The sequence below is a fragment of the Fopius arisanus genome, unplaced genomic scaffold (assembly GCF_000806365.1).
Source record: "Fopius arisanus strain USDA-PBARC FA_bdor unplaced genomic scaffold, ASM80636v1 scaffold00029, whole genome shotgun sequence".
In the NCBI taxonomy this organism is placed as follows: domain Eukaryota; kingdom Metazoa; phylum Arthropoda; class Insecta; order Hymenoptera; family Braconidae; genus Fopius; species Fopius arisanus.
The window spans coordinates 33,275-48,932 of NW_011887768.1; the positions used below are offsets into that span (position 1 = coordinate 33,275).

At 40.7% G+C, this 15,658-nt stretch overlaps 1 protein-coding gene across 2 annotated transcripts in view; it reads left to right on the forward strand.

The window, feature by feature from the left end:
• The window catches only part of LOC105265274 (uncharacterized), a 32,291-nt gene that overhangs the window by 2,954 nt on the left and 13,679 nt on the right, over nucleotides 1–15,658 (forward strand). For both annotated transcript variants that reach the window (XM_011302679.1, XM_011302680.1), the window contains exon 3: nucleotides 724–966. In XM_011302679.1, coding sequence (XP_011300981.1) covers nucleotides 724–966 — 243 coding nt within the window. The remainder of the gene's footprint in view (nucleotides 1–723; nucleotides 967–15,658) is intronic.

The window sequence follows — 15,658 nt, forward strand, 5'->3', positions numbered from 1 at the left end:
TTCCCCACCCCCTTGCGACCATAGACGTGTCTTTATAGTTCACTCTCGTGTCATGTGTGCCATCTGCTCGAAGTATTTGCTTGTTTTCTCCGGCGAATGCCTCAGGAGGATTTCGTTGCAGAAGCCAAGGCTGCAGTTGGCTATTAAAAAAATTCGCAGAACAATTCCGTCATTGGAATTTCTTCGAATGTTCATTGACGAGCGGATTGTGGCATTACGCACGAATTGAACTGTTGAATATCTACCCACCATATCCGGTTGATTCCCCATCCGTATTATTTCGTCCTCAAATTTTTATCTGATTATTTAATTCAATTAATCTAATGAAGCCCCGAACTTATCTCATAACTTCAATTATCAATGCCTAAAGTTTTTACTAAAATAATTACATTTTATTATATTTAAAATGGCAGCGGAAATTGGTGATGGGGAAATTAACTTGATCCATCATCAGTTCGGTTTTTACACTGACTAAAATGTAAATTCAAGAACAAACGACTTTGCGTGGCTGAATGACGGATATGTCAGTCTCTTCCGGATGTTGAAATGCTCTGCATGTCGTATTGGTATTTCAGTTCAATTCCCCGGGGCGTTTGGATGGCGTTTACTGCACTTGACCCAGAATCCCCCTCCCCATCCATATGAAACGGGGAAGCCCGAAGAAGGCAAACCCTCAGGGCGATATAATACATAATGTATACATGTATGAACCTGATGTTACAGGTGTACCTTACGCTGAACCGCCGGTGGGGCTCTTTAGATTCTCACCACCGCGTTCACCGCAGCCCTGGCGTGACGTCAGAATTGCTAAGGAATTTGCCCCTGTTTGCCCCCAAGTGCTGCCAGATCTTCGGCTCGAAGTTATGCCAGGTAGACATGAGTACTTGGAGAGGCTTCTGCCGTACTTGAAGAATCAGAGTGAGGATTGCTTGTATCTGAACATCTATGCGCCACATCAAAGCGATGGTAAGTACTTTGAGAATTGTTTCAATCGGTTAAATGAAAATTGTTTGACAATTCCATTTGTTTCTGTGGAAAATGTCAACTCAAGGTCGTAACTAAGTGCAACGTTTTTGTGCAACGATCGGGGCGTGGCTAGTGCTCAAAGGCCGAGACCTACGGCATCTCCATCTGTTTCTATTAATGTCTTTCACGCTGAGCTTTGAGACAAACACAGCTGTTTGACAGAGCCTTCTCTGGAAATTATTTCTAATGGTGTCTTTATGTCTTCACGTAGGTTAATCACACTTTTGTGTTGTGCCTACTCTCAAATTTCTTTATTTTTTCTCAATTCTTAAACTATCGGTAGATTGTTCTCTCCACAACCACTCCCCTCGCTAGTTCTCGATGTTGATTATTCTATTTACCTCCGACGTTCTCAGTTTATTGAACAATAAAGTTGGTACCGATGTCTACTTTATGGCGCATTCCAACGAGTTTTCACGGGAAACTTGTAAAGTACGAATAATAATTGAGGAGTAAAAACAAATGGTGGAGTTTTATCGTATCCCTGATAAGGATTTTCAGAAGCGTTTATGTATCCGTGAGTGGATGATAATTTCGAATGAATACGATAAGTTTTGGTACCTAATGGACTTTGGGTTTTAGTGGGAGGGGAAGGACTTAAGGGTTTGGGCGTTGGAAGTTGCGATTATCGTGAGCTTCTCGTTGAACGAGTTTTCGAAAGCATTTGAGAAACTTAACCACCAGAGTGTTGGCCCATTCTCGGGGTGAGATACAGGGGGTTTTTTTTCGGTGGGTGAATTTTTGCTGGTGGTAGTCGACATGGCACCGAAGACGAGTACCACTAGAACAAGACAGCCAAGTTTTAAATGTTGCGAGGAGAATTTGGAAAGTCAAGACCTCTGATAGTGGGTCAATCTAATTTGGCTTGATTAATTGGGGAGTTGAAGGGTTTGACCTCTCGTGGCTGATTCATTTGAATTTTCCCTTCATGGCGACGATTTCATTTTGAATTTATTTGAATTGACCGAGTGCTGGGATATTTTCAACACTGGAAGCATCAATTCTCCAAGGCCATTTCCGATAATATCGTACAAAACGACATGGTTTTCTTGCTGTGTGTTAACCCCGCCGACAAGCGCGATAACGAAATGAAATATTGGATTTTCTCTTTAACGATTCGGATGGTATCGATTCCTCTGAGACACGAAACATGGTAAAACTCGATATTTTCACCATGAACCATCTTTTCAATTCGTTAGCCCGGATGATTTCTTACTCGACAATTTCACCTGTCATTCATTTTTTGCAAATCCGTGGGTGATCTGAATCGATGAAAAATGTTTATGGAATTTCAAGAGAGGTCTAGACGATGAAGAACTCGGGGGATCGAGTTCACGGATGTTGAAGTACTCTCCTCTCTAGTGAATACAAAAGATTTCATCCAACTATTTCGGAATTCCCGAGGAATTCTTACTTCAATCAACATCTACCCCTCGTTAGCTCCATGATAAATTATAACCGCATACCCAAACACTACAATCTCCGTCGAGACGTTAACCCGACGATGGGTGAGTTATCTCTCGAATTAATTGCCCGGGAGACTCCAGAAAACTCCGATATAATGACTAATGCCAAAGTCGTTAACTTTCTACCGAACTAATTCCGTTAAATTCTTGATAAAGGCATACTTCCATCGCCAACTTTGGAGACGGTTTAAACTTCTTGAGATAAAGTCCACCGGTGAGATACAACGATTGGATTTCGATTTTATCCTTCCACGACGCGGAGATCAAAAAATTTCAATTCTGTTCACTAAAAGGTGCACTCCAAAAAATTGAATGATAAAAAAAACGGATAAATTAACAACTGTATCAATTTAAACTTCATATCCTCGACTAGCCCCCGCAGATGTGCATAAACATATTTATTTAACACTGGAATCGAGAATTTTCGGGATTTTTTCAATAATTCAATGAATAATAACGCAACCCCTCACCGTCTGACGCGACGAGGGAATTGTGGCCGTAGATAAAAAAAAGGGTGAAAAAAGAGAGAAAAAAATTTTCAAACTGAAAAAGAATGCAACATGACGCAACGGTTTGGGGATGCACAACCATTGACCAGTGGCTCGTTGTCGATTCTCGTCACATGGCCGAAAATCGCTGGGGATTCCATAACATCCACCCGAGCTGCCTAGCCGGTTATATTCCAACCAGTTTTTATCCACCCCCTCCACCCATTCTGGCTGTCTCACTTGGTTACACTTTTATTCGTCACTCAGTTCCTCTTTCACTCGCCCAATGCCAACCCCATGTACCACTTCTGAATTCAATTCGCGCCACGCGCTTGGAGAACGTGACGTACAGCTCTATCAAAGCCATGGAGTACGTATCTCATTTCCCTGTTGAGCAAATGCCATGTTTAATTCAGAGTATTTTTTTATTTCTTTCATTCCGGGATCGCCTTTCAATTTCTGCAAGGGAATAATGAGTTTATCGGGATGGGAATGTACTAGGAGGGTGATCATTTTTCGCGGGGCCACCCCGGGGATAATAGACAGCTTGTTGACCATTTTTTGTTCACCATTTTTTGCCATTTTTATTTGCCAATCCTTTTAAATTGTGATTTTTTAATCTCTCGATGGTTTTAGTGAGGTAAAAAAAATGGGGGTTGTGCTAGAAATATTGTCCCCTTTGAGATATTTCATCGACAATATCCTTTCGGCGATTTGCGTATTACTCAGTCATGAAATATCGAGTAAGACCGGAATCGATTGAATAAGGCGGATGCAATATTTCATGGGCGATTCGATTCTGAAGGGTCACGGGTGGGAGAACACAACCCACTCCAATTCTGTTATATCTGAGGTATATTCGTTCCTCTCCGTGAAGGGCACTCGGAAACACCTGGTACAAAGGACTGCCTGGAATATATTCCCGCGGAGATTCGATCGACGCCGATCAAACTCTCCGATCAACTCTGCACGCTCATAGGCTCATAGGTTGAAGATTTAGGGTTATTGGTCTGAGAATTCCGGATATTTGACAGTTGGCTTGTGAATTCCCGAGTACATCACTTTTGTATAAATTTTTTTTCCAAGTTTTCACAGCTGCAGTGAAACGTTCATTGCAGGTATTTTTTTTTTTATTATTAAATTCATTCCCCTGCACGAAAGTTATCGTAATCGAATGTTGATGGTATGCACGGGGAATCCCAAGGTAAATCCAAACCAATGTGTACTGTACATGGAAGCTCTCTCAAGTGCTACACGCAGTCAAGAAAATAGGATTGAATCGGCCATTGTTCTCCCTCGATTCAAGTGGAAAGATAAAAATGTTCATTTTACCGAGATTTATCAGCAGTATTACATTCAATAGCGAAAACAAACTGTTGGGAATGAATGGAGTCACTTCGTATTGATATCAATGATATCGGTGACAGGCGTATCGGGTGAAAGATTCATGCTCACGTATTGCCGAGAAGGATGAAATAATTCAACGAATATTCAAGCATCGACACTTCAATTTATTGACGACTGATGCAAAATAGATCGATAATATCGATTGTGATATCGCTTTACTTTATCACGAGAGAATTCTTTCTCAGTCTCAATTTCGCCAGCCAGCGGGCGCGTCATTTTGACGTGTAAATCATCCAAAGGCAATCGATCACAATCGCTGCGATTCGCTGTTGCCAAGGCCCTATGATTGAAATAATAATTAAAGCAGATTTACTCTCATCTTTATAGACATTTACTTTCTGATTGAACTGTGAATAATTTGAGCGTTGAAAATATTGGAAATCCTCGGTATATTAAAAAACATTCGGTTGACAGGTGAAAATGGAAATAAAATATAAATTACACGAGGGGATAAGAGAATTTGAAATCCTGTCCGTGCAAGAGACGTGAGAAAATGTCCAATGGAATTGGCTTTGTTACTGCCCAGAAGAAAACTGCATCGATTTTCCTTCTGCCCGCATGTAGCCCAGGATCGCATACACCTCCTTGACTATACTTGCCTGTCGACTTTTCTTATTTTTTTCTCCCTTTTTACCCCACCCCCCCTCTCCCCCTGGAGAAAATAGCCCGAGTAACGTTTTTCCAGCTTAGAGTTACGTCTCTTGCGTGCCAACGTGTCGATGCCATTGTTACGCCATTCTTCCTCTGTTGAAAATGTTTTTGTATGGAATTGACGTATATTCACGGTATTTTAGTCGTGAGCGATATACCCCGTATATTTATATTTTTCTCTCTCTCTGTATTCTCGTACCTTCGGCTTATCTCTTACCAATAGTTTTTATTGCCATTTTATTTGAGCACTTCCGATGAAAGGAGTCGATCGAACGTAATTTGGATTTATGGGAGAGTTCAATCCGAGTTCAATGGCTCCCAGTTTTTCATACGTTTCTTTTTATCTCAAGTTCATGGGTTCAATAACACTTGACCCTTATGACTGTTATGAGCCGTTCCCCCCCCCCCCCGAATTTATTCTGCACTAATTAAAAAAAGAGAAAATTATTTGTCCAATACTGACCTCACGGGGAAGTACTAGAGATTAATAGTATCCGCCGCGGAAATCAATTGGCTTTATGAATCCCGCGGAAAAGTGGAGTGAGAGTCGAACAAATGGGGAAAGTTCTTTAAAAAAAAAAGGAACAACTAAAAACTACAGTAATCCTCCACCCCATGGGGAAGCACTGTCTCGTAGTGAGATAAGTCTTCTACCCTCCCCTGTCCCTCACCATTTACCCTCTTCCCTCACCTTTCAACCCTGAGAATACGAAAACGACAGAGGGAGAGTGAGACGCCGTGCTACCATCTTCGCAAAAGTCCAAACTATTCGAGGAGACAAAGTTTCTCTTGAATCTCATCCGTCCCTCCCCCTCCCACCGATCCCTCTCCTCATATAACGATAAACTTCTACTACGACTCCTAAAGAGAAAAGCGGGAGAAAGATATCATCCCCTCCCACCCACTCCCAACCCGTTCCCGAGTATAAAAGTGAAATGAAAAAAATATAAATTAAGAAATCCAAAAAAAAAAAAAATCGAGAATTCAAATGAATAGGCAAATGTGAATTCAGCATCGGTATAGCCTCTCCCCTCCCTGGGGTGCCAAGAAAAGTGCCGGCAAAAAAATTGAGGACAAACGGCAGAGGGTGAGGCGGGAAGGGAGAAGGAGGCGGTAAAAAAAAAATGTTCAAAAGAGAAATACGAAGAAAAATAAGCGGAACCTTGAGCTCTAAGTTATACTGGCGCTATAGATAAAATTTGTCTAATGGTTCGAAGCTCACGGTGTGTGCGAGAGCGGTTTTCCGACTCTTTTCTCTCCTCTCTATATCCTACTTCGTTCTATGCCCTTCCACCCTCTTACCTCCCCCTCACCACTCCTCCCTCCCCTTCATCCTCTCATTTTAGCCCCCGGGTTTTCAACCCACCAACCAGCAAAACCCTCTTTCTCTCATTTTCCTCTTTTCCGTCTTGTTCTTTGCGTTTTTTTTTTTTCGACTTTTTGGGCTCCCATTTTCCTTCATTCGTTTCTTTTTTCCTTTAAAGTCCCCTCCCCCCCCCTCCCCCGCGGGTCCGTGGGCTTTGGCTTTTTGCGCTGGTGTGGCAAAGGAGTTTGAAAGAACTTCTTAAAATAAACGGCTCTTGCAGGCCCACGAGTACGCGGGTATTATACTCTCAGCCGTTTCGATATATGTACGCAGAAACATGAATTCCTTATGTGGATTGTGAGTGGGGAGGGATACAATGGGAATGACTTTTTTATCGGAGGGCTTTTCAGTTTTTGATGGCGTAATTGGGGGTGGGGCTATTCATTGTTAAATGGTTTCTAGGGTTTCCGGGTAATGGAATGGTTTGTTCGATGGGTTTTCCGAGTTTCGTTTGTGCCGAGTCAATGGGGATTAAGTATCAATTATGCGGATTTTTGGTTGTTACATTTATTTGTTTTGATCTGGGGAAATCCCAGGAGTCAAGTCACAAAAATCAAATATTCCTGTAATTAAATTTTTTATGAATGATTAAATAAATATCAGGAGTATTGAAATTCGATTGAATGGGCAGACGAGAAATTTATTATTAACAAATAAATTTTCGATTGTAACAGTTTGAAATATTTTCATTAAAAATTTCAAGATTAATTCCATAGCAATGTGTATTAATTAAAGTTTCGAGGGTAGTATGCGTTTGCGTGCATACTCTAATTGAATATGATTCGCCGGAATATTTCGAGCGATTTGAAATGTTTCTGGTTATTTTCTCGGTGAGCATTTCAACGGAGTGAAATAATTTTAATAGGAGTTCAAGGATCTGTATTCATGGGTTTTTAATGAGGTAAAGTAGAATGGAGTGGAGTATTACTAAGTGAATTTGATGGGAGACAATGGAACCAGTGATTAGGCGAGGTACCACAATATAACGATGACCCCGCGATTCTATTGGAAATTGGTATGAGGCAAGTTAGGGATATTGTCTGGTCCTTATACTTTGGCAGTTGTGCGATCCAGAATGTTTCCGTTCTCCCCGTTTTACCGATTCGTATCGATTGTCGATAGCACTGTGGCTTGGCCGATATACACTGGACATCGTAATCACACGAAGTAGGAAGAGTACTCCAGTGAAAATATAAAGAGAGATAGTAAAAAAAAAAAAAGAATCGTGAAAAAAATTGAAATGAAAAGATTTTTTTCCTCGCCCAATGGATTCTAAAAATAAATTCACCCACCGCGGAGAAAAAAAAACGCCAGTGGGCTACTCCGGTGCATTTTCATTTGGTTCATCTAGTGGTTAGGAGGATTTAATATTCTGTTTGCCAGTGAACAGCGGAATTAAAAAATATAAATTCAGTCCGCAAGTGATTGGCGATGAAGTGACGCTATCTTTTTCTCGTATTACAGATGGATTTTTTATCGCAATCCGATACTTTCATATGTAAACACAAAATTCCAGGAGAATTTCGTGTTTGTCAGCAATTTCGATGGAAGAAAATATTAGGAAAATGTATACAATTCATATTTGAGTATAAATCCCTGTGAGATAGAGATAAACATCTGTCCAAGTTTTCAATAATAAACGAATGATTGTATCCAGATAACGAAGAAGAATATGAATAACGATGGAAATCATAATGTCCGTGTCCGCTCCTCGCGGCCCCCTCCGAACATAGGAATAACCAGCTCATTAAGACTGGAATTATCCCCCCAAAAACCCTCCTGGAATATTATTCGCGAAAGTGCCGGTGATTCGAGGCAAAAGTATACAGAATAACGAGCTATTAGCGTTTTACTGTTTTCAACTTCCATTACTCCCTCGCTCCTGTAACACAAACGAAATATATCCGTGTCTCTGGAGTCGAGTGGTTGTTTGTTTTTTTTTTCTCTCCAAAATAGTTCAACACAATTTCCAGGTAACACGACAGTGTAAACGCAGGTACAAGTGAACGTTGAAAAGAGGATGGGGAGAATGGGGGATGAGAATGGGCGATACGTTGGACCATCCACGTGGATAAAACGGCAAAAGCTATTTGCCGATCGCATAAACATGCGAATGTAGCCGTTAAAACAATTCGCCTGTTATTTAATTTCAAAACATTGGGGCAAGAATAAAGTATGTACGACCAACGAGAGTCACGGGAAAATTGATTTTTTTATATTCAAAACACGCGTGGAAAATGGCGATGGTATTCCCGAGGAGTAAAAAAAAAAAAGAACTAACAAATCGACTGTGCGCATCGGTGATTTTGGAATGTCCAACAGTAGCACAAGGGAAAACGATAGTTTCTCCCGGGCTTTTTCCCCGCTTGAGCAGTATTATTTGTTTTCTTTTGAACAATACAGTCCAACCGGAAGTGGTGGATGTACAAGAGGGTGGAGAGGTGAAACAGGGGGGAATGGAATTGCCGAAGAATGCATTATGCATGGGAATTCAGCCGAATCCTCACCCAAGAGCCGACAACATTCCCCACGCATACATGTGCAAAATGTATCCCTCGCAGTTTGCACCCACTACCCCACATGTTCAATGTTTATAAAACAAATGGAAAGTGGGGTGAGCTCATGTATACAATAGTCGAGTATCGTGACAGTTTGGGTGAAATGAATATGAAATAAAGTTAAAAATTTCATCGCTGAAAAATCCAATTCAACCTAGAAGGCCCCAGCGATCGTGATGTTGCGGTTTAAATCCATTCACCCCAGGTGATGAAATATATTTCGAATATGCTTGGTGTTTGCTACGTCGTTGGAACGAATGCCAGGGAGTTGAACACGTCGAGACAGTGGATATGCTGTGTATATATGGTACCCTGGAGAACTCTACCTCCGAGGCAAACTTTCCTTCCCTCGTAAAATATGAAAACACGATTACTCGCGAATATGATGTGCCAGGTACGTGTAAGCTTCCTTTTGGATCTGCCTTGTCGAGGGACAGGCCGAGGACTTGAATCCTTCGTCGATACTAATTTATTTCCCACCGGTCTCGTATTATCCCAGATTGACGCTACGTTGTTGCCAATTTCTCAGATTTTCCGTTTAACCCTGAATAGATATTTAATGAAATGGATTCGGCAATCCCATGAAATCGCCAATCACTTCGTCGTGATATTCGGTGGGAAATAGTCATTGGATAATTACATTGAATCAGCTGATTCTGTCTGAGCCATCCAATTCAAACTTAGGCGGTAGCATCACTTTCAATTCCACTGAGGAATTGAAATCCCCTCTATTGCTGGATCAATTAGCTAATGCCAATTACATCAATGACGAGTATTCCGATCTAGACGACCCGTGATCTCGAAGAAATGAAAAATTCCATTGTCTCCACGCATTGCGTGCACTAATCCCTGAATTAACAAGTAGAAATAGCAATCAATAAAAAACAATTCAACGACTGGAAATTCCATTTCTGATTAGAAATTTCATTGAAGCGAGTGCAAGTCTACTCCCCGGAAGTTTGGAATTACTTCCCAACACACGATGTAAACTTGGCAATATAATTTGTCCTAATGAATGATAAATGAATGCTGAGGAAGGCAAATCATGATAACTTTGAAGACATCGTTGTAAATTAAACACAAATTGAATTGTATTAACGATTTTGGATAAGGGAATGCCACTAACTTCTGACCATTGTACCGTGTAATTCAATTAGTCGCTAAACCGCGCTGACTCCAGGGAAAGCCATTGCATACGACGGACTATGAAATTGTCTTGTTCTTCTGACCTCAGAAAATCCAAAGTGCCTTAAACAATAATGGCTCTGTCAGAAATATTTTTTGTTTTCAATTTCCAGATCATTCGAAGAATGGACTATTTGGTGTGTTCTGGAAAATTTTCTAAAACTCAAAGAGTCCCAGGACTTTGAGCAATCCTAAAAGTCTCCGAGTGCTCCGAGTGAATATCAAAGGACCAATTAGTCTCCATCCTGCGATCAAAGCGCTTTTCCATGTTCGAAAGTAGAGGAGAAAGGCTTGCTTGCAAGTAGGAACTCTTCCGCAGTGCAATAATAACCAAGAGTTGCTGGTAAGATGTGAAAAACATTTATGCAACCTCTTGGCTGATACTGCGCCATATCTGTATTCATTATAAAGTAGGGAAAAGTCCAGTGAGGGTGAATGAGAATCGGTATAAATGGTGTAAAGCTCAGTGAGTGGAGTTAAAGGTATAGTTCATAGTCTGTTGCTCAAATGGAAGTTTGTGCTGACACTACTTCTGCCTTAAGTAACCCAGGGATAGGTGAGCAGGGGGTACAGAAGGGTGGTAGCCGTAACTTATCGTTCCAAGTTTCATTTGCGTTAGTAACGACAATCCTAAGCTAACTCGGTGGGACGTGAACCCCTTTCAGCTTGGTCAGCCGACCAAATAAGGGTCCGTGGGTGAAAGTTTGAAAATCTATTCTGTACGAACTTCCTAACTGTTTTGACCTCCTGGGAATACCACCACGACGAAGCAACGCCGCATGTTGCGTAATTAATAAAATTATTCAATCCAATAAATCATCGATGATAAATTGTTGATGAGAATGGTCATCATCGTGGGCACAGGTGACAATTAATTTTCCAAACAGTCCTTAAAAGGATGGGAGTTGTTGGCTGTCCTCTTGAATTTCATTAGCTGAATATTCCAACGGTCATCTTTGACATGGGTAGACTGTCGACGTCCACAAAATTTCGTTTACCCAAATTTCCTGGGGACGAGGAAATGCAGAATAACCCCGGATACTTGACCCCGGTTGAAATGTCAGTCACTTCTGCAACGAGTGTCGAATGTCGGGGGTAAAATTCCACGGGTGTATGGAAACTATTGGTGAAAGAGAAGATCTCTTATTCCTTTTGTGTTCAAACAGTTCTAGCTATCGCCTTTACTTTCTCCACTCCTTCTTCACCAGTTCTGTTAAATTTACCATTTAGCTGGCGATCCACCTCCCGAACTCGAATTAATCTTAGGGATTTATCGTCGCTACTGGCCCAAACTTTTTTCACCCCTTACAGTTTGGGGGATAAGTTTTTCAATGAGACAACGTAAGGGCGAACTAGATCTATTGGTTAATTCGGGAGTTGATGTATTGGGATAATTATCCCTCAATTTCCTTTTGATAATTTATTATCAAAATTTTGAAAGGTCAAGCCCACGGCGTCCTGAGGTTGTTGTATTATTTGACCTCTGGATTCTCCGAATAACCAGCCACAACCTATTTCTCTCACTCCATTTACCAGCTGCCCTCGTCTCCGACTTTTCGTGAACTTCGAATCTCAAATACAAGACTCAGATCTGAAATACTGCGCAATGGTTTTTTCCTGAAAAGTTTTCCAGCACGTACCAACAGACCGTATTTTTCTCCGAATACCACGTGGTGTGCCTATTGGCTTTGAAGATTTTCCTCAATTTCATTCATGTGTTTTCCTTTTTCCGAAGTCTCGTCTGATTTGAGACTCACTGCATCACGTACCTGTGTGGATTCCACTCTTTCCTCGCTTCCGTTAAAATAAAAAAGAAACAACCAAAAAAAAAAAGGAGCGAACAACTTTTTCAGGTCTCGGGTTATCGAGTTGAGTTTTTCCATTTCCCCGGTGGAGAGGAGTTTTCCCTCTAATTTTTCCCACCGTTTCATTTAGTCATCGATTTCACTTGCATGAGGACTAATTTTCTGATTTATGACTTCGCTCAAGTCCAGTGGAGACCTGCGGATGAATACGAGGACGGCGACCCCGTGAATCTTCACCGAAGAGGTGGAGATACATTTAGGATAAAAATAGTGAAAATTCATTCTATGGGAGAAGCAAGACGAAATACTACTGTAAATACTGGAGAAAAATTGTAAAAAGGGATACATTATCGTCTACAAATTGTGGCCATTCGATACAAATCGTGGGTTACGGGCTGTTGCACAGAGTGGGTGACATACTATCGATTCCATTCGCGCCACTGTAAATTCATGGATTGTCTGGAAATTCTCCTTGAGAATCCATTTCACCACTTTCACCACAATGTGATTACCATTTTTATCTGGATCTCTCCGTTTACAGAGGAACTCGACTTCTCATTCCCAAATAATCCATAATTTACATTTTCGCAGAATATAAAAATATAATAAAAAAAAAAATGGTGAATGCCGTAATAAATTTCGTTGCAACGTATCAAAAATAATATTGAATTGAAAAAAATAATTTTTAAACGGAAGGATTTAGGGAATTAGGGAATAAGTGGAGTTGGTGGAATTAAGGGATTTATCAGGGAGAAGTGTTTTATCAAGGATGGCAAGGGGTGTGGAGCGAAAATCGATTCTAACCACAAATGACTCAATATACTCCCGTTATAAGACACTTCTGGTCACTTAATATGTAAAGCCTGTCTCGGACACGGAGCACGGAGTGACTCCCTATCTAATCTACTCCACCGCACACTATTACATGAATTGTAGAGTCCAAGGGCAGTCACCCCTGAGAACACACGGAATATGACCGATGGATTTTGACTCTCATCATTATGGCAGTCTCGAAGTCCACTTCGCAAGTACCAACACTATTACCCATAGGTGAATGCACCTGCTTTGCTCCCGTGGTTTTGAATTACAAAATGAGAGCACATACACCCTGTGAAAGACATCTAGGTCTGCATAACTTGGTTTACGGTGATGTTGTATTCACTCGCTGAACGTGTGTTTATACATCGTGACAGAATGTCTTCGGAGATGTCAGAGAATCCGGGATACGTGATCGTTGTGTAAATAATCATGCATGTCTACCAGGATTCATCCCCCAATGCCCCTGCATCCACGAAAATTCTTTATTTTAATCAAGCGCTGAATATTTTACTAATTCTCGGTTTCACCCACAGTCAAATACGTGAATACGTGTTTATAAATAAATAAGATTTTATTTCGTTGACTTGAAATGAAAATCAAGAGCTGTCACATGACATTTCTAAAAATGTTATTAGAGTGTAAAAAAAATGCTGTTTTATCATAAATTGAATGGAGCTTTTTGTGAATTTTTCAGCTAGTGCGGAGAATTTTGTGAGATTGGCAATATCGATGATATTGGCGGGGTTTCTATAACTGCGAGCCCTTGTCTATCTGGGGATGGCACTCAATATTACTAGGATGTCGGAACAATGCCGGGGGGTTTATTCGTCGTTGACCGGGTCAGAGTGCCTCCTAAAACTGGAGCTTTCCATAGTTGAAGAGACGAGGAGAGGGCGCAAGGCTACCTTGTCGCTGACCTGAGCCTGGATGAATGTTGCATGTGCCGCCACTCAGCAGATTGCTGTACTAAAGTATACCGAGATATGCCCAATGCAGTACTCCTCAGACGTATTTCCGGTGTATGTACAGGGGGTGGACGGGGGTGAGTGAAAAAAAAAAGAACGATCTAAGGCGGCTGTTTCCGATCGTAAAAAGAGCCTCGGTTTACACAACTGCAGCCCCAGTTTTTTTCATTCCTCCTATCCACGCTATTATTTTATCTCTCTCTCTTTCTTCATATTGCCGGGGTACTCCTCTCAGTTACGTTTTATACGATCCAACTATATTTCTACTTAAATAGCGATTGCCCGGTTTAATCAACTTCCACTTAACTCGATGCATCCGATGGAAAACGAATTTCAAAGTTGGATGAGTGTACAGAAAAGCTGGGATACCCGCTAAAACGATTTTATCATCCAAATCCAATGGTTTATCGATCCCAGTTTATTACGGTGGAGTAAATTTTAATGGATATTCTATTTTAATATATATATTTTTTGTTCCGATAGGAAATTATCGATTTTCACTGAGAAATATCGAATGTGTTACGTATATATGGATTAATGGATTAAATGAGAATATCAAATACCGCGAAATAGCCACTGAAATATTTCACTGGAGAATGTACATTTTGTACATTTTGTATGCGTGAATGAACGAGCGAGAAAGGGGCGTTAAAGAGAAAGGGAAAAATAATATGTCCCGAATGATTGATGAACGTAATTATTCAGTGAGAACGTTAATGCCAAATGTAAATCTCGATTTGCATGATTCATTCTTCCGTTACGGTTGAAAATGCGGAGGAATTTTCAAAATAATCCTCGTTTCAATTTCAAATCTCGAGGGAGTGGTAATATTCTCCGTTGTGATTTCGATTTTAAGGAACTCCTGAGGATTTCGTGTGTTGGAACAATTGTCTGGTTAACTTAATTCTTCTTTTGATCATCATTCATGAGTTTTTTTTTTCGGGTTTGGTTGGTGGATAGAATTTTAAGGATAAGGGGAACGCGATGGCGAAGCTCAACCACTCGAAAGTAAGCTGTTTTACACTGATGGCGTCATTTTTCATGACGTCAGTCGTTTTCCACTCAGCGGAGCTGAATCGGCCCGACGAAATATGCGGCTCTGGTTTTTCTGTTTTTTCAGACGTATTTTTTTTTTCATTCACAATATGCCTCTCGTGTCCTCGATATATGAGGAGCACTCTTATCGTTCCTCTTGACGGCATAATGATATTACCGTACATGCAGGGGCCGTAATGTATTCTGTGTATTCTGATGTGCATACAATCCGAGTATAATGACATGCAATTGAAAATATAAAACTGTTTATCGTTTCCCTGAAAATACAGCAGAAAATAATACGACAGCGTTAATTAGAATTATTATTCACTCAGTCTTTGGAATAATCCATTAATTCTTCATTTTTCCACTCTCAGAATATCGCAATTGTCAACTTAATTAATCAGTACGTGTAGTACATGGTTTATTACCATTTAATTATCTCAAACATGTGACAATTATTAACGGAATGAAGTGGTATTAAAGCACAAGTGAAATAATGACGAGATTAACCCGACATTCTGCGAAACCAATTTCCCCCAAAAACTCATTCATTTCACTATTTCACTTCGTGTATTAGAGAATATTTGATTAATAGTTTAGCAGTATTGTATAGTGATGATTACGTAGATCGGTGTTGCTATAGTTTCAACCGCGGCAAACCTCATTGTATGGTTTGGTGAAGAGCCGCACAACGCGTACATAGGTTTCGCATGTATATACATAATACCCACCAATAAATCGATCGCGTCCATAATCAGTGCACCGAAGTAATTGATACGCTAGAGTGAACGATTACGGCTTGGGCAGGATATCACGGCATTGCATTGCGCCTCCATGAAAATGTCTTTGTAAAAATTGGTAATTGTCCCCCGTGAGAACGAATA